This window comes from Hyperolius riggenbachi, chromosome 10 (genome assembly GCF_040937935.1).
Source record: "Hyperolius riggenbachi isolate aHypRig1 chromosome 10, aHypRig1.pri, whole genome shotgun sequence".
NCBI classification, from domain to species: domain Eukaryota; kingdom Metazoa; phylum Chordata; class Amphibia; order Anura; family Hyperoliidae; genus Hyperolius; species Hyperolius riggenbachi.
Genome location: NC_090655.1, coordinates 293,841,028 through 293,859,952, shown reverse-complemented (window position 1 = coordinate 293,859,952; position 18,925 = coordinate 293,841,028). Strand labels below are relative to the sequence as shown.

Sequence of the window (18,925 nt, the reverse complement as noted above, 5' to 3'; positions counted from 1 at the left end):
TGTACACAGATTGGCCACAGCACTGGTGACTTAGTGTTACCGGCCTGTAATAAGCTGATAATGGTCACTGTACATTACTGTACACAGATTGGTCACAGTAGGGGTGACTTAGTGTTACTGGCCTGTGATAAGCTGATAATGGTCACTGTACATTACTGTACACAGATTGGTCACAGTAGGGGTGACTTAGTGTTACTGGCCTGTAATAAGCTGATAATGGTCACTTTACATTACTGTACACAGATTGGTCACAGTAGGGGTTACTTAGTGTTACCGGCCTGTAATAAGCTGGTAATGGTCACTGTACATTACTGTACACAGATTGGCCACGGCACTGGTGACTTAGTGTTACCGGCCTGTAATAAGCTGATAATGGTCACTGTACATTACTGTACACAGATTGGTCACAGTAGGGGTGACTTAGTGTTACTGGCCTGTAATAAGCTGATAATGGTCACTGTACATTACTGTACATAGATTGGTCACAGTAGGGGTGACTTAGTGTTACTGGCCTGTAATAAGCTGATAATGGTCACTGTATATTACTGTACACAGATTGGTCACAGTAGGGGTGACTTAGTGTTACCGGCCTGTAATAAGCTGATAATGGTCACTGTACCATTACCTCCACACATGCCTGGCAGGATGGCGCCTGCCTGGCAGCCTCGGTAACACCGGCTCCTGCACACTACCAGTTTTCTGGCTGTTAGCGTTGTTTTTAGCAGTAGTTTTTAGCTTCTAGCGTTTCAGTTTAGTCTTTAGTTTTTTGTTTTTTAGTTTTTCGTTTTTTAGTCCTAGTCTAGTTTTTAGCTTTAGTTTAGCTTGTTTTATCCTGCAAGTCCCCCTCCATGACCTTGGAATTGGGGCTTGCAGCACAGCACTGCGCCGGCAGCAACAAAGCAATCCACCCAAGGTTGGAGCCCTGCTGCCTCAGCTGGAATCAGCATACCTGCTCCCCGGACGATCCTCGTTCCTGCCACTGCAGCGGATCCCTGCTCCTGCCGCTGGCTGGCCCTGCTGCAAACCCCGGCGATCCGTCCCACATCACTCGGCACTGGTCCTGCCTCCTGCCTCTGGCTGGCCCTGCTGCAAACCCTGGCGATCCGTCCGACATCACACCCCGGCTCAGTCTGCGGCGGTCTGTGGCCTCCACCACCGCTACCACCAGTCCAGCCGCACCACTCTCGGCCCAGGGAAAGCCCATCTCCGCCGCTGCACACCTGGAATCGGCCCTGACCTCCGACCTCTGCAGCCCGGACCACGTGGCAACCACGAGGAGCTCACTTCACTGCACCCCCTGGCACGGGTCCTGCCTTCAGCTGCAATAGCTCTTGCCACTCTACAGCTCCACTGCCGCAACTACAGGACCCGGACAGGACAAGAACCAACCTCCAGCCCGAACGCACGCTTAGGGGTTCCCTGGCTCTGAGCGGACCCACGCACCCCTGCAACTACAAGGCCTTCAACCTCCTGCATAGACTGTAAGTAAATGCACTGATTTGTCTTACTGTGCATTTACCATTTCACTGGACTGTTTTACTGCTCTCACTGCTTTTAATGTTTGCTGCATCTACTGTGGGTAACACACAGATCTGTTTTTAAGCAGAAAGGCTGATAGTTGTTGGGCCCAGCTGCCTCAACCTCCCCAGCCCCCCCTGAACTCTGCCTCCTTAAATACTGATACCGCTCTGCTGACCTGGCTGGCACTCATAGTGCTCTCTACCTAGCCTGCAATTACGGGCCACCTACTCTTCATAGGAGTATTATTCGGTGGTGCACTTACCCCTACCCCACCCAGCAATCCACTGCTGTGCCGGGTATAGTTCTGCAGATGCCCCACCACCCACCAGTGAGGCACACCATCTCCTACTCCAGAGCTGAGCTCCTGGAATGGGAGGCCCACGCTTGCTGCACAAACATACCACCCCTGCGAGACTTAGTTTGGGCCCATGTGGAACACCTTAACAGCAGGTGCATATGGCCCCCCAGGAAAATCCGCCACAGAGGGAGGAGGGCCGGCGCACTAAAGAGACTTAAAAGGAAGGGCTTGCGCTCACCCATCCCTGCTATTCTCCTGGCCAACGTCCGCTCGCTCCCAAACAAGCTGGATGAACTTGAAATTCTGCTTGGCAGTAAAAATCCGATTAGCAGTAACACCCCAGTCCTCTGCTTTACTGAGACCTGGCTAAATGACGGAATCCCGGACAATGCACTCCTCCTCCCAGGATATAATCTCTTCCGAGCGGATCGCGATCACGCTCTCTCCGGCAAAAGCAAAGGAGGAGGTGTCTGCCTCTTTATCAGCACAGCCTGGTGTACCAACACCACCATCCTGCACAAGAGCTGCTCCCCTGATGTGGAACTCCTTCTCGTCAACTGCAGGCCTGCATATTCACCCAGGGAGTTCTCCTCCTATGTTTTTGTAGGAGTCTACATACCTCCAGATGCTTATACCAAATCTGCCTTACGCACAGTAGGAGACTCCATCCAACGGTGGGAGACAGCCCTCCCGGACTCCCTCTTCATCATCTTAGGCGACTTCAACAGAGCTAACCTTCGACTGGAGCTGCCCCGCTACAGACAGCACATCACGTGTCCCACGAGAAATGGGAACACCCTGGATCACTGCTACACTGTGCTCAATCAAGCGTACAAGGCAAATCGTTGGGCTGCACTGGGAAACTCGGATCACTGCCTTATCCACTTGATCCCCACCTACAGAAGACAACTCGAGTCAGCCAAGCCCACCATCAGAACCACCAGAGTGTGGTCAGATGAGGCTAAGTTACAACTTCAGGGCTGCCTCGACTGCACCGACTGGTCTGCTCTGGAGGCCCCCAGTCTGGATGAATGGACTGAGAATGTCACCGCCTACATCCGCTTCTGTGAGGAGTCCTGTATTCCCACAAAGAGCTTCAGAGTCTTCCCGAATAACAAACCTTGGTTTCACGGTAAGCTGCGCCGGCTCAGGAAATCCAAAGAGGAAGCTCACAAATCCGTCACCCCAGAGGAGTTCAGGGATGCCAGAAACGCACTAAATCGGGAGCTAAGAGCGGCAAAGCGCAACTACGCAAATAAGCTGAGGCTCAGCCTCCAGTCCAACAGCCCGAGAGAAGTTTGGAAGGGTCTCCAAGCAGCCACTAACTTTAAAGCCAAACCCCCTCAAGCTTCACCTAGCAGAGAACTCGCGGAGGAGCTCAATAAGTTTTACTGCAGATTTGAAAACAACCCCTCCCCTCCTGGCACCCAGGAAGCTGATCCCTCCCATCCCAGCACCCAGGCATCCATGTTACGGGTCCCTCCATCCACCCAGCCTTCCCAGATCTCCTCTACTCCAGTGAGGGTCTCCGAGGCCGATGTCCTGAAGCTCCTACGGAAGACCAATCCACGGAAAGCCTCAGGCCCGGACGGTGTGTCATCATCCTGCCTGAAAAGCTGCGCTAGCCAGCTGGCCCCTGTCCTCGCGTCCATATTCAAAAGATCACTAGCAGAAGGCAAGGTCCCCGCCTGTCTCAAGAAATCCATGATCATTCCTGTCCCCAAAAAACCAGGGCTGTCCGATCTAAATAACTACAGACCTGTGGCCCTAACTCCCACCATTATGAAAACCTTCGAGAGACTAGTCCTCACCTACCTGAAGGGCTCCACTGATGCCTGCCTGGACCCACTCCAATTTGCTTACAGGGCAAACAGGTCCACGGATGATGCCATAAACACCAGCCTGGCGTACATCATGGAACACCTGGACAGACCTGACACCTATGCAAGGATTCTCTTCCTTGACTTCAGCTCTGCTTTTAATACCATCTGCCCCAACATCCTACATGGCAACCTCACTCAACTTGGTCTCGACTTCACCCTATGTGGTTGGATTAAAGACTTGCTCACCAACGGGACACAACTAGTTAAACTCGGCAACTGCTCCTCTCAGGAAAGAACCACCAACACGGGGGCCCCGCAAGGTTGTGTGCTGTCCCCGTTCCTGTTTTCCTTGTACACGAACGACTGTTCCTCATCCACGAACTCTGTCAAGGTCGTTAAATTCGCAGACGACACCACCATCCTTGGCCTCATTGGGGATGATGGGGAGAATGACTACAGAAACGAGATTGAACGCATCTGCAATTGGTGTAAGGAACACAATCTGGTACTGAACGCAGGGAAAACAGTTGAACTGGTTATTGACTTTAGAAGGCGCCCTTCCACAATCAACCCTGTCTCCATTGAGGGCACTGTGGTTAACAGGGTGTCTAGCGTACGGTTCCTGGGCACCATCATCACAAATGACTTGAAATGGGTGGATAACACCACAAACACTCAAAGGAAAGCGCAACAAAGGATGTACTTCCTGAGACAACTTAGGAAGTTTGGAATGTCGCGGGAACTGTTGACTTGCTTCTACACGGCCACCATTGAGTCGATCCTCTGTTCCTCGATTATCGTATGGTATGCTGGTGCCACTGCAAGGGACAGACTCAAACTTCAGAGGGTTATCAACTCTGCGGAGAAGATAATAGGGTCACCCCTGCCACCACTGGACCTCTTGTTCACCTCCAGACTGTGGTCCAGGGCAAATAAGATAGTGATCGACCCTTCACACCCTGGCTGGCACCGCTTCAATCGGCTTCCCTTAGGCCGTCGCTTCCGCACCATCCCCACTAGAACCACCAGGCACAGGAATACCTTCTTCCCTCAAGCTGTACTGCACCTGAACTCTCTCTCTCTCTCATGCGAAGCCCGCTAGCCTTCCACTCTCGCCACTCCTGCCCCGTGGCATAGCTAAATTTGTGTTTTTTGTCTTTCCTTGTATCAATGTATCTGTATGACTAACAGCCGCTTGTAAACTGTTGTTCCCTGCCATGCCGTGTATGCCAGAAATAATTCCGGGTGTGACACCTGTTACACTCGGCGAATAAAAGAGATTCTGATTCTGAGATTCTGTACATTACTGTACACAGATTGGTCACAGTAGGGATGACTTAGAGTTACCGGCCTGTAATAAGCTGATAATGGTCACTGTACATTACTGTACACAGATTGGTCACAGTAGGGGTGACTTAGTGTTACCGGCCTGTAATAAGTTGATGATGGTCACTGTACATTACTGTACACAGATTGGCCACAGTAGGGGTGACTTAGTGTTACCGGCCTGTAATAAGCTGATAATGGTCACTGTACATTACTGTACACAGATTGGCCACAGCACTGGTGACTTAGTGTTACCGGCCTGTAATAAGCTGATAATGGTCACTGTATATTACTGTACACAGATTGGTCACAGTAGAGATGACTTAGTGTTACTGGCCTGTAATAAGCTGATAATGGTCACTGTACATTACTGTACACAGATTGGTCACAGTAGAGATGACTTAGTGTTATCAGCCTGTAATAAGCTGATAATGGTCACTGTACATTACTGTACACAGATTGGTCACAGTACTGGTGACTTAGTGTTACTGGCCTGTAATAAGCTGATAATGGTCACTGTACATTACTGTACACAGATTGGTCACAGTTGGGGTGACTTAGTGTTGCTGGCCTGTAATAAGCTGATAAAGGTCACTGTACATTACTGTACACAGATTGGTCACAGTAGGGGTGACTTAGTGTTACCGGCCTGTAATAAGCTGATAATGGTCACGGTGCATTACTGTACACAGATTGGTCACAGTAGGAGTTACTTAGTGTTACCGGCCTGTAATAAGCTGATAATGGTCACTGTACATTACTGTACACAGATTGGTCACAGTAGGGGGAGTTAGTGTTACTGGTCTGTAATAAGCTGATAATGGTCACTGTACATTACTGTACACAGATTGGTCACAGTAGGGGTGACTTAGTGTTACTGGCCTGTAATAAGGTGATAATGGTCACTGTACATTACTGTACACAGATTGGTCACAGTAGGGGGAGTTAGTGTTACCAGCCTGTAATAAGCTGATAATGGTCACTGTACATTACTGTACACAGATTGGTCACAGTAGGGGTGACTTAGTGTTACCGGCCTGTAATATGCTGATAATGGTCACTGTACATTACTGTACACAGATTGGTCACAGTAGGGGGAGTTAGTGTTACTGGTCTGTAATAAACTGATAATGGTCACTGTACATTACTGTACACAGATTGGTCACAGTAGGGGTGAATTAGTGTTACCGTCCTGTAATATGCTGATAATGGTCACTGTACATTACTGTACACAGATTGGTCACAGTAGGGGTGACTTAGTGTTACCGGCCTGTAATAAGCTGATAATGGTCACTGTACATTACTGTACACAGATTGGCCACAGTACTGGTGACTTAGTGTTACCGTCCTGTAATTAGTTGATAATGATCACTGTACATTACTGTACACAGATTGATCACAGTAGGGGGAGTTAGTGTTACTGGTCTGTAATAAACTGATAATGGTCACTGTACATTACTGTAAACAGATTGGTCACAGTAGGGGTGAATTAGTGTTACCGTCCTGTAATATGCTGATAATGGTCACTGTACATTACTGTACACAGATTGGTCACAGTAGGGGTGACTTAGTGTTACCGGCCTGTAATAGGCTGATAATGGTCACTGTACATTACTGTACACAGATTGGCCACAGTACTGGTGACTTAGTGTTACCGGCCTGTAATAAGCTGATAATGGTCACTGTATATTACTGTAAACAGATTGGTCACAGTAGGGGGAGTTAGTGTTACTGGTCTGTAATAAACTGATAATGGTCACTGTACATTACTGTACACAGATTGGTCACAGCAGTGGTGACTTAGTGTTACTGGCCTGTATCAACCTGATAATGGTCACTGTATATTACTGTAAACAGATTGGTCACAGTAGGAGTTACTTAGTGTTACCGGCCTGTAATAAGCTGATAATGGTCACTGTTCATTACTGTACACAGATTGGTCACAGTAGGGGTGACTTAGTGTTACCGTCCTGTAATAAGCTGATAATGGTCACTGTACATTACTGTACACAGATTGGTCACAGTAGGGGTGACTTAGTGTTACCGGCCTGTATTAAGCTGATAATGGTCACTGTACATTACTGTACACAGATTGGCCACAGTACTGGTGACTTAGTGTTACCGGCCCGTAATAAGCTGATAATGGTCACTGTACATTACTGTACACAGATTGGCCACAGTAGGGGGAGTTAGTGTTACTGGTCTGTAATAAGCTGATAATGGTCACTGTACATTATTGTACACAGATTGGTCACAGTAGGGGTGACTTAGTATTACCGTCCTGTAATAAGCTGATAATGGTCACTGTACATTACTGTACACAGATTGGTCACAGTAGGGGTGACTTAGTGTAACCGGCCTGTATTAAGCTGATAATGGTCACTGTACATTACTGTACACAGATTGGCCACAGTACTGGTGACTTAGTGTTACCGGCCTGTAATAAGCTGATAATGGTCACTGTACATTACTGTACACAGATTGGCCACAGTAGGGGGAGTTAGTGTTACTGGTCTGTAATAAGCTGATAATGGTCACTGTACATTACTGTACACAGATTGGTCACAGTAGGGGTGACTTAGTGTTACCGTCCTGTAATAAGTTGATAATGGTCACTGTACATTACTGTACACAGATTGGTCAGAGTAGGGGGTGACTTAGTGTTATCAGCCTGTACTACGCTAATAATGGTCACTGTACATTACTGTACACAGATTGATCACAGTAGGGGGAGTTAGTGTTACTGGTCTGTAATAAGCTGATAATGGTCACTGTACATTACTGTACACAGATTGGTCACAGTAGTGGTGACTTAGTGTTACCGGCCTGTAATAAGCTGATAATGGTCACTGTACATTACTGTACACAGATTGGTCACAGTAGTGGTGACTTAGTGTTACCGGCCTGTAATAAGCTGATAATGGTCACTGTATATTACTGTAAACAGATTGGTCACAGTAGGAGTTACTTAGTGTTACTGGCCTGTAATAAGCTGATAATGGTCACTGTACATCACTGTACACAGATTGATCACAGTAGGGGGAGTTAGTGTTACTGGTCTGTAATAAACTGATAATGGTCACTGTACATTACTGTGCACAGATTGGTCACAGTAGGGATGACTTAGTGTTACCGGCCTGTAATAAGCTGATAATGGTCACTGTACATTACTGTACACAGATTGGTCACAGTAGGGGGTGACTTAGTGTTACTGGCCTGTAATAAGCTGATAATGGTCACTGTACATTACTGTACACAGATTGGTCACAGTAGGGGTGACTTAGTGTTACCGGCCTGCAATAAGCTGATAATGGTCACTGTACATTACTGTACACAGATTGGTCACAGTAGGGGTGACTTAGTGTTACCGGCTTGTAATAAGCTGATAATGGTCACTGTACATTACTGTACACAGATTGGTCACAGTAGGGGGTGACTTAGTGTTACTGGCCTGTAATAAGCTGATAATGGTCACTGTACATTACTGTACACAGATTGGCCACAGTAGGGGTGACTTATTGTTACCGTCCTGTAATAAGTTGATGATGGTCACTGTACATTACTGTACACAGATTGGTCACAGTAGAGGTGACAGTGTTACTGGCCTGTAATAAGCTGATAATGGTTACTGTACATTACTGTACACAGATTGGTCACAGTAGGGGTGACTTAGTGTTACTGGCCTGTAATCAGCTGATAATGGTCACTGTACATTACTGTACACAGATTGGCCACAGTAGGGGTGACTTAGTGTTACCGTACTGTAATAAGTTGATGATGGTCACTGTACATTACTGTACACAGATTGGTCACAGTAGAGATGACTTAGTGTTATCAGCCTGTAATAAGCTGATAATGGTCACTGTACATTACTGTACACAGACTGGTCACAGTAGGGGAGTTAGTGTTACTGGTCTGTAATAAGCTGATAATGGTCACTGTACATTACTGTACACAGATTGGTCACAGTAGTGGTGACTTAGTGTTACCGGCCAGTAATAAGCTGATAATGGTCACTGTACATTACTGTACACAGATTGGTCACAGTAGTGGTGACTTAGTGTTAGCGTCCTGTAATAAGGTGATAGTGGTCACTGTACATTACTGTACACAGATTGGTCACAGTAGGGGTGACTTAGTGTTACCGGCCTGTAATAAGGTGATAATGGTCACTGTACATTACTGTACACAGATTGGTCACAGTAGGGGTGACTTAGTGTTACTATCCTGTAATAAGATGATAATGGTCACTGTACATTACTGTACACAGATTGGTCACAGTAGGGATGACTTAGTGTTACCGACCTGTAATAAGCTAATGGTTACTGTACATTACTGTACACAGATTGGCCACAGTACTGGTGACTTAGTGTTACCGTCCTGTAATTAGTTGATAATGATCACTGTACATTACTGTACACAGATTGATCACAGTAGGGGGAGTTAGTGTTACTGGTCTGTAATAAACTGATAATGGTCACTGTACATTACTGTACACAGATTGGTCACAGTAGGGGTTACTTAGTGTTACCGTCCTGTAATATGCTGATAATGGTCACTGTACATTACTGTACACAGATTGGTCACAGTACGGGTGACTTAGTGTTACCGGCCTGTAATAAGCTGATAATGGTCACTGTACATTACTGTACACAGATTGGCCACAGTAGGGGGAGTTAGTGTTACTGGTCTGTAATAAGCTGATAAAGGTCACTGTACATTACTGTACACAGATTGGTCACAGTAGTGGTGACTTAGTGTTACCGGCCTGTAATAAGCTGATAATGGTCACTGTACATTACTGTACACAGATTGGTCACAGTAGTGGTGACTTAGTGTTACCGGCCAGTAATAAGCTGATAATGGTCACTGTACATTACTGTACACAGATTGATCACAGTAGGGGGAGTTAGTGTTACTGGTCTGTGATAAGCTGATAATGGTCACTGTACATTACTGTACACAGATTGGTCACAGTAGTGGTGACTTAGTGTTACCGGCCTGTAATAAGCTGATAATGGTCACTGTACATTACTGTACACAGATTGGTCACAGTAGTGGTGACTTAATGTTACCGGCCTGTAATAAGCTGATAATGGTCACTGTATATTACTGTAAACAGATTGGTCACAGTAGGAGTTACTTAGTGTTACTGGCCTGTAATAAGCTGATAATGGTCACTGTACATTACTGTACACAGATTGATCACAGTAGGGGGAGTTAGTGTTACTGGTCTGTAATAAACTGATAATGGTCACTGTACATTACTGTACACAGATTGGTCACAGTAGGGATGACTTAGTGTTACCGGCCTGTAATAAGCTGATAATGGTCACTGTACATTACTGTACACAGATTGGTCACAGTAGGGGGTGACTTAGTGTTACTGGCCTGTAATAAGCTGATAATGGTCCCTGCACATTACTGTACACAGATTGGCCACAGTAGGGGTGACTTATTGTTACCAGCCTGTAATAAGCTGATAATGGTCACTGTACATTACTGTACACAGATTGGTCACAGTAGGGATGACTTAGTGTTATCAGCCTGTAATAAGCTGATAATAGTCACTGCACATTACTGTACACAGATTGGTCACAGTAGGAGTGACTTAGTGTTACTGGTCTGTAATAAGCTGATAATGGTCACTGTACATTACTGTACACAGATTGGTCACAGTAGGGATGACTTAGTGTTACCAGCCTGTAATAAGCTGATAATGGTCACTGTACATTACTGTACACAGATTGGTCACAGTAGTGGTGACTTAGTGTTACCGGCCTGTAATAAGGTGATAATGGTCACTGTACATTACTGTACACAGATTGGTCACAGTAGGGGTGACTTAGTGTTACTGGCCTGTAATAAGGTGATAATGGTCACTGTACATTACTGTACACAGATTGGTCACAGTAGGGATGACTTAGTGTTACTGGCCTGTAATAAGGTGATAATGGTCACTGTACATTACTGTACACAGATTGGTCACAGTAGGGCTGACTTAGTGTTACTGTCCTGTAATAAGCTAATAATGGTCACTGTACATTACTGTACACAGATTGGTCACAGTAGGGATGACTTAGTGTTACCGGCCTGTAATAAGCTAATGGTTACTGTACATTACTGTACACAGATTGGCCACAGTACTGGTGACTTAGTGTTACCGTCCTGTAATAAGCTGATAATGGTCACTGTACATTACTGTACACAGATTGGTCACAGTAGTGGTGACTTAGTGTTACCAGCCTGTAATAAGCTGATAATGGTCACTGTACATTACTGTACACAGATTGGTCACAGTAGTGGTGACTTAGTGTTACCGGCCTGTAATAAGGTGATAATGGTCACTGTACATTACTGTACACAGATTGGTCACAGTAGGGGTGACTTAGTGTTACTGGCCTGTAATAAGGTGATAATGGTCACTGTACATTACTGTACACAGATTGGTCACAGTAGGGATGACTTAGTGTTACTGGCCTGTAATAAGGTGATAATGGTCACTGTACATTACTGTACACAGATTGGTCACAGTAGGGCTGACTTAGTGTTACTGTCCTGTAATAAGCTGATAATGGTCACTGTACATTACTGTACACAGATTGGTCACAGTAGGGATGACTTAGTGTTACCGGCCTGTAATAAGCTAATGGTTACTGTACATTACTGTACACAGATTGGCCACAGTACTGGTGACTTAGTGTTACCGTCCTGTAATTAGTTGATAATGATCACTGTACATTACTGTACACAGGTTGATCACAGTAGGGGGAGTTAGTGTTACCGTCCTGTAATAAGCTGATAATGGTCACTGTACATTACTGTACACAGATTGGTCACAGTAGGGGTGACTTAGTGTTACCGGCCTGTAATAAGCTGATAATGGTCACTGTACATTACTGTACACAGATTGGCCACAGTACTGGCGACTTAGTGTTACCGGCCTGTAATAAGCTGATAATGGTCACTGTATATTACTGTAAACAGATTGGTCACAGTAGGAGTTACTTAGTGTTACCGGCCTGTAATAAGCTGATAATGGTCACTGTACATTACTGTACACAGATTGATCACAGTAGGGGGAGTTAGTGTTACTGGTCTGTAATAAACTGATAATGGTCACTGTACATTACTGTACACAGATTGGTCACAGTAGTGGTGACTTAGTGTTACTGGCCTGTAATAAGCTGATAATGGTCACTGTATATTACTGTAAACAGATTGGTCACAGTAGGAGTTACTTAGTGTTACCGGTCTGTAATAAGCTGATAATGGTCACTGTACATTACTGTACACAGATTGGTCACAGTAGGGGTGACTTAGTGTTACTGTCCTGTAATAAACTGATAATGGTCACTGTACATTACTGTACACAGATTGGTCACAGTAGGGATGACTTAGTGTTACCGGCCTGTAATAAGCTGATAATGGTTACTGTACATTACTGTACACAGATTGGCCACAGTACTGTTGACTTAGTGTTACCGTCCTGTAATTAGTTGATAATGATCACTGTACATTACTGTACACAGATTGATCACAGTAGGGGGAGTTAGTGTTACTGGTCTGTAATAAACTGATAATGGTCACTGTACATTACTGTACACAGATTGGTCACAGTAGCGGTGACTTAGTGTTACCGTCCTGTAATAAGCTGATAATGGTCACTGTACATTACTGTACACAGATTGGTCACAGTAGGGGTGACTTAGTGTTACCGGCCTGTAATAAGCTGATAATGGTCACTGTATATTACTGTAAACAGATTGGTCACAGTAAGAGTTACTTAGTGTTACCGGCCTGTAATAAGCTGATAATGGTCACTGTACATTACTGTACACAGATTGATCACAGTAGGGGGAGTTAGTGTTACTGGTCTGTAATAAACTGATAATGGTCACTGTACATTACTGTACACAGATTGGTCACAGTAGTGGTGACTTAGTGTTACTGGCCTGTAATAAGCTGATAATGGTCACTGTATATTACTGTAAACAGATTGGTCACAGTAGGAGTTACTTAGTATTACCGGTCTGTAATAAGCTGATAATGGTCACTGTACATTACTGTACACAGATTGGTCACAGTAGGGGTGACTTAGTGTTACTGTCCTGTAATAAACTGATAATGGTCACTGTACATTACTGTACACAGATTGGTCACAGTAGGGATGACTTAGTGTTACCGGCCAGTAATAAGCTGATAATGGTCACTGTACATTACTGTACACAGATTGGCCACAGTACTGGTGAATTAGTGTTACCGTCCTGTAATTAGTTGATAATGGTCACTGTACATTACTGTACACAGATTGATCACAGTAGGGGTGACTTAGTGTTACTGGTCTGTAATAAACTGATAATGGTCACTGTACATTACTGTACACAGATTGGTCACAGTAGGGGTGACTTAGTGTTACTGGTCTGTAATAAACTGATAATGGTCACTGTACATTACTGTACACAGATTGGTCACAGTAGTGGTGACTTCGTGTTACCGTCCTGTAATAAGCTGATAATGGTCACTGTACATTACTGTACACAGATTGGTCACCGTAGGGGTGACTTAGTGTTACCGGCCTGTATTAAGCTGATAATGGTCACTGTACATTACTGTACACAGATTGGCCACAGTACTGGTGACTTAGTGTTACCGGCCTGTAATAAGCTGATAATGGTCACTGTACATTACTGTACACAGATTAGCCACAGTAGGGGGAGTTAGTGTTACTGGTCTGTAATAAGCTGATAATGGTCACTGTACATTACTGTACACAGATTGGTCACAGTAGGGGTGAATTAGTGTTACCGTCCTGTAATAAGCTGATAATTGTCACTGTACATTACTGTACACAGATTGATCACAGTAGGGGGAGTTAGTGTTACCGGCCTGTAATAAGCTGATAATGGTCACTGTACATTACTGTACACAGATTGGTCACAGTAGTGGTGACTTAGTGTTACCGGCCTGTAATAAGCTGATAATGGTCACTGTACATTACTGTACACAGATTGGTCACAGTAGTGGTGACTTAGTGTTACCGGCCTGTAATAAGCTGATAATGGTCACTGTACATTACTGTACACAGATTGGTCACAGTAGGGGTGATTTAGTGTTACTGGCCTGTAATAAGCTGATAATGGTCACTGTACATTACTGTACACAGATTGGTCACAGTAGTGGTGACTTAGTGTTACCGGCCTGTAATAAGCTGATAATGGTCACTGTACATTACTGTACACAGATTGGTCACAGTAGTGGTGACTTAGTGTTACCGGCCTGTAATAAGCTGATAATGGTCACTGTACATTACTGTACACAGATTGGTCACAGTAGGGATAACTTAGTGTTACTGGCCTGTAATAAGCTGATAATGGTCACTGTACATTACTGTACACAGATGGGTGACTTAGTGTTACCAGCCTGTAATAAGCTGATAATGGTCACTGTACATTACTGTACACAGATTAGTCACAGTAGGGGTGACTTAGTGTTAGTGGCCTGTAATAAGGTGATAGTGGTCACTGTACATTACTGTACACAGATTGGTCACAGTAGGGCTGACTTAGTGTTACCAGCCTGTAATAAGCTGATAATGGTCACTGTTCGTTACCGTACACAGATTCGTCACAGTAGGGGTGACTTAGTGTTACCAGCCTGTAATAAGCTGATAATGTTTCCCGTACATTACTATACACAGATTGGTCACAGTAGGAGTGACTTAGTGTTACCGGCCTGTAATAAGCTGATAATGGTCACTGTACATTACTGTACACAGATTGGTCACAGTAGGGATTGACTTAGTGTTACCGGCCTGTAATAAGCTGATAATGGTCACTATACATTACTGTACACAGATTGGTCACAGTAGGTGGTGACTTAGTGTTACTGGCCTGTAATAAGCTGATAATGGTCACTGTACATTACTGTACACAGATTGGTCACAGTAGGGGTGACTTAGTGTTACTGGCCTGTAATAAGCTGATAATGGTCACTGTACATTACTGTACACAGATTGGTCACAGTAGGGGTGACTTAATGTTACTGGTCTGTAATAAGCTGATAATGGTCACTGTACATTACTGTACACAGATTGGCCACAGTTGGGGTGACTTAGTGTTACTGGCCTGTAATAAGCTGATAATGGTCACTGTTCGTTACCGTACACAGATTCGTCACAGTAGGGGTGACTTAGTGTTACTAGCCTGTAATAAGCTGATAATGGTCACTGTACATTACTGTACACAGATTGGTCACAGTAGGGGTGACTTAGTGTTACTGGCCTGTAATAAGCTGATAATGGTCACTGTACATTACTGTACACAGATTGGTCACAGTAGGGGTGACTTAGTGTTACTGGCCTGTAATAAGCTGATAATGGTCACTGTACATTACTGTACACAGATTGGTCACAGTAGGGGTGACTTAGTGTTACTGGCCTGTAATAAGCTGATAATGGTCACTGTACATTACTGTACTCAGATTGGTCACAGTAGGGGTGACTTAGTGTTACCGGCCTGTAATAAGCTGATAATGGTCACTGTACATTACTGTACACAGATTGGTCACAGTAGGGGTGACTTAGTGTTACTGGCCTGTAATAAGCTGATAATGGTCACAGTACATAACTGTACACAGATTGGTCACAGTAGGGCTGACTTAGTGTTACCAGCCTGTAATAAGCTGATAATGGTCACTGTACATTACTGTACACAGATTGGTCACAGTAGGGGTGACTTAGTGTTACTGGCCAGTAATAAGCTGATAATGGTCACTGTACATTACTGTACACAGATTGGTCACAGTAGGGCTGACTTAGTGTTACCAGCCTGTAATAAGCTGATAATGGTCACTATACATTACTGTACACAGATTGGTCACAGTAGGGCTGACTTAGTGTTACCAGCCTGTAATAAGCTGATAATGGTCACTGTTCGTTACCGTACACAGATTCGTCACAGTAGGGGTGACTTAGTGTTACCAGCCTGTAATAAGCTGATAATGTTTCCCGTACATTACTATACACAGATTGGTCACAGTAGGAGTGACTTAGTGTTACCGGCCTGTAATAAGCTGATAATGGTCACTGTACATTACTGTACACAGATTGGTCACAGTAGGGATTGACTTAGTGTTTCCGGCCTGTAATAAGCTGATAATGGTCACTATACATTACTGTACACAGATTCGTCACAGTAGGTGGTGACTTAGTGTTACTGGCCTGTAATAAGCTGATAATGGTCACTGTACATTACTGTACACAGATTGGTCACAGTAGGGATGACTTAGTGTTACTGGCCTGTAATAAGCTGATAATGGTCACTGTACATTACTGTACACAGATGGGTGACTTAGTGTTACTGGCTTGTAATAAGCTGATAATGGTGACTGTACATTACTGTACACAGATTGGTCACAGTAGGGGGTGACTTAGTGTTACTGGCCTGTAATAAGCTGATAATGGTCACTGTACATTACTGTACACAGATTGGTCACAGTAGGAGTGACTTAGTGTTACTGGCCTGTAATAAGCTGATAATGGTCACTGTACATTACTGTACACAGATTGGTCACAGTAGGGGGTGACTTAGTGTTACTGGCCTGTAATAAGCTGATAATGGTCACTGTACATTACTGTACACAGATTGGTCACAGTAGGGGGAGACTTATGTATTAGATTATATATATATATATCCAGCTACAGCAGTATTAGTGGTTTAGGGTCTCCATGACATAAATGGTGACAATATCTTTATTTGCACAATTGGGGACAAGAGAGAGATAAAGGGACATTACAAGGGGCACATGAGTGACACGAGGATACAATGGTAATAAGAATGTGTAAGTGACACCACATTGCTCTACAAACATAACACAGATGTCTTGCTATAAGTACATAGAGGTCTGTTATCACAGGAGTAACACATTGCTGCCATTGTCTCATCAAGCTCTACAATTTTTCTGCTTTCCATGTATGGCCAATGCTTAAGCTGTGGGGAGGGTGAGTGACATGCAAATAGCTCTGAGATGGTGCAAATTGTATACTAATTATATGCAAAGTTATGCAGCTGCTGCATCTGGCCCATTTCCACTCTGCATATACTTTGCACCAACTTGGAATTATCAGCAGGTCACTGACCCTCCCTAATGATAATTGCTCCTCCCCTCAGAATTCTCTTAACAGAAAGTGATGATGTTTCTCTATTTGCAGTGCGGAGTCCCGGCATCAGGAACCTCTCAGAGACTTGTTTCTCTGTATCCACAGACTGTACAACGGATGATAATGTCACTGGACAAGAGTCTCCTGCAGATATCCTGGTGACCCCAAATATTCCCCCAGACTCCCCTCACCGGTCTAACCCTGAGGGGCCTCATACCCAGCACAGCTCTCCCCCTGCTGGAGGGTCTTATTCCTGTTCCACGTGTGGGAAATGTTTTGTATGGAAATCAAATCTTGTCAGACACGAGAGAACTCACACTGGTGAGAAGCCCTATCCATGTGCTGAGTGTGGGAAATGTTATGCACAGAAATCATACCTTGTCATGCATGAGAGATCTCACACTGGTGAGAAGCCCTATTCATGTGCTGAGTGTGGGAAATGTTTTAATTCTAAAGGGGAGCTTGTCATACATGAGAGATCTCACACTGGTGAGAAACCCTTTTCATGTGCTGAGTGTGGGAAATGTTTTGCACAGAAATCATATATTGTCATGCATGAGAGATGTCACACTGGTGAGAAGCCATATTCATGTGCTGAGTGTGGGAAATGTTACGGACGGAAATCAGAGGTTCGTATTCATGAGAGATCTCACACAGGTGAGAAGCCCTATTCATGTGCTGAGTGTGGGAAATGTTTTGGACGGAAATCACATCTTGTCATACATGAGAGATGTCACACTGGTGAGAAGCCCTTTTCATGTTCTGTGTGTGGGAAATGTTTTGGGCAGAAAAGAGACCTTGTCACTCATGAGAGATGTCACACTGGTGAGAAGCCCTTTTCATGTTCTGAGTGTGGGAAATGTTTTGGGCAGAAAAGAGACCTTGTCACTCATGAGAGATCTCACACTGGTGAGAAGCCCTTTTCATGTTCTGAGTGTGGGAAATGTTTTGGGCAGAAAAGAGACCTTGTCACTCATGAGAGATCTCACACTGGTGAGAAGCCCTATTCATGTGCTGAGTGTGGGAAATGTTTTGTAAAGAAATCACTGCTTGTCATACATGAGAGATCTCACACTGGTGAGAAGCCCTTTTCATGTTCTGAGTGTGGGAAATGTTTTGGGCAGAAAAGAGACCTTGTCACTCATGAGAGATCTCACACTGGTGAGAAGCCCTATTCATGTGCTGAGTGTGGGAAATGTTTTGTAAAGAAATCACTGCTTGTCATACATGAGAGATCTCACACTGGTGAGAAGCCCTTTTCATGTTCTGAGTGTGGGAAATGTTTTGGGCAGAAAAGAGACCTTGTCACTCATGAGAGATCTCACACTGGTGAGATGCCCTATTCATGTTCTGAGTGTGGAAAATGTTTTAGAGATACATCACATCTTGTGAAACATGAGAAAATTCATACTGGTGAGAAGCCCTATTCATGTGCTGAGTGTGGGAAATGTTTTGGGCAAAAATCACATCTCGTCATACATGAGAGATCTCACACTGGTGAAAAGCCCTATTTATGTGCTGAGTGTTGGAAAAGTTTTGCACGGAAAACACATCTTGATAAACATAAGAGATCTCACACTGGAGAGAAACCCCATTCATGTGCTGAGTGTGGGAAATGTTTTGCTTATAAATCATACCTTGTCACACATGAGAGATCCCACACTGGTGAGAAGCCCTATTCATGTGCTGAGTGTGGGAAATGTTTTTCACTTAAATCACATCTTGTCCAACATGAGAGAATTCACACTGGTGAGAAGCCCTATTCATGTGCTGAGTGTGGGAAATGTTTTGTATGGA

The 18,925-nt window shown here is 44.5% G+C and overlaps 1 protein-coding gene across 2 annotated transcripts in view; it reads left to right on the top strand.

Annotated features, from left to right (window-relative positions):
- Positions 1 to 18,925, top strand: part of LOC137535602 (zinc finger protein 585A-like) — a 393,680-nt gene that overhangs the window by 44,037 nt on the left and 330,718 nt on the right. The window contains exon 2 of one of the 2 annotated variants that reach the window (XM_068257457.1): positions 17,180 to 18,877. The exons of the other annotated variant lie outside the window; for it this stretch is intronic. Within the exon in view, the coding sequence (XP_068113558.1) occupies positions 17,180 to 18,877 (1,698 nt within the window). The remainder of the gene's footprint in view (positions 1 to 17,179; positions 18,878 to 18,925) is intronic. 2 annotated transcript variants of the gene reach the window in all.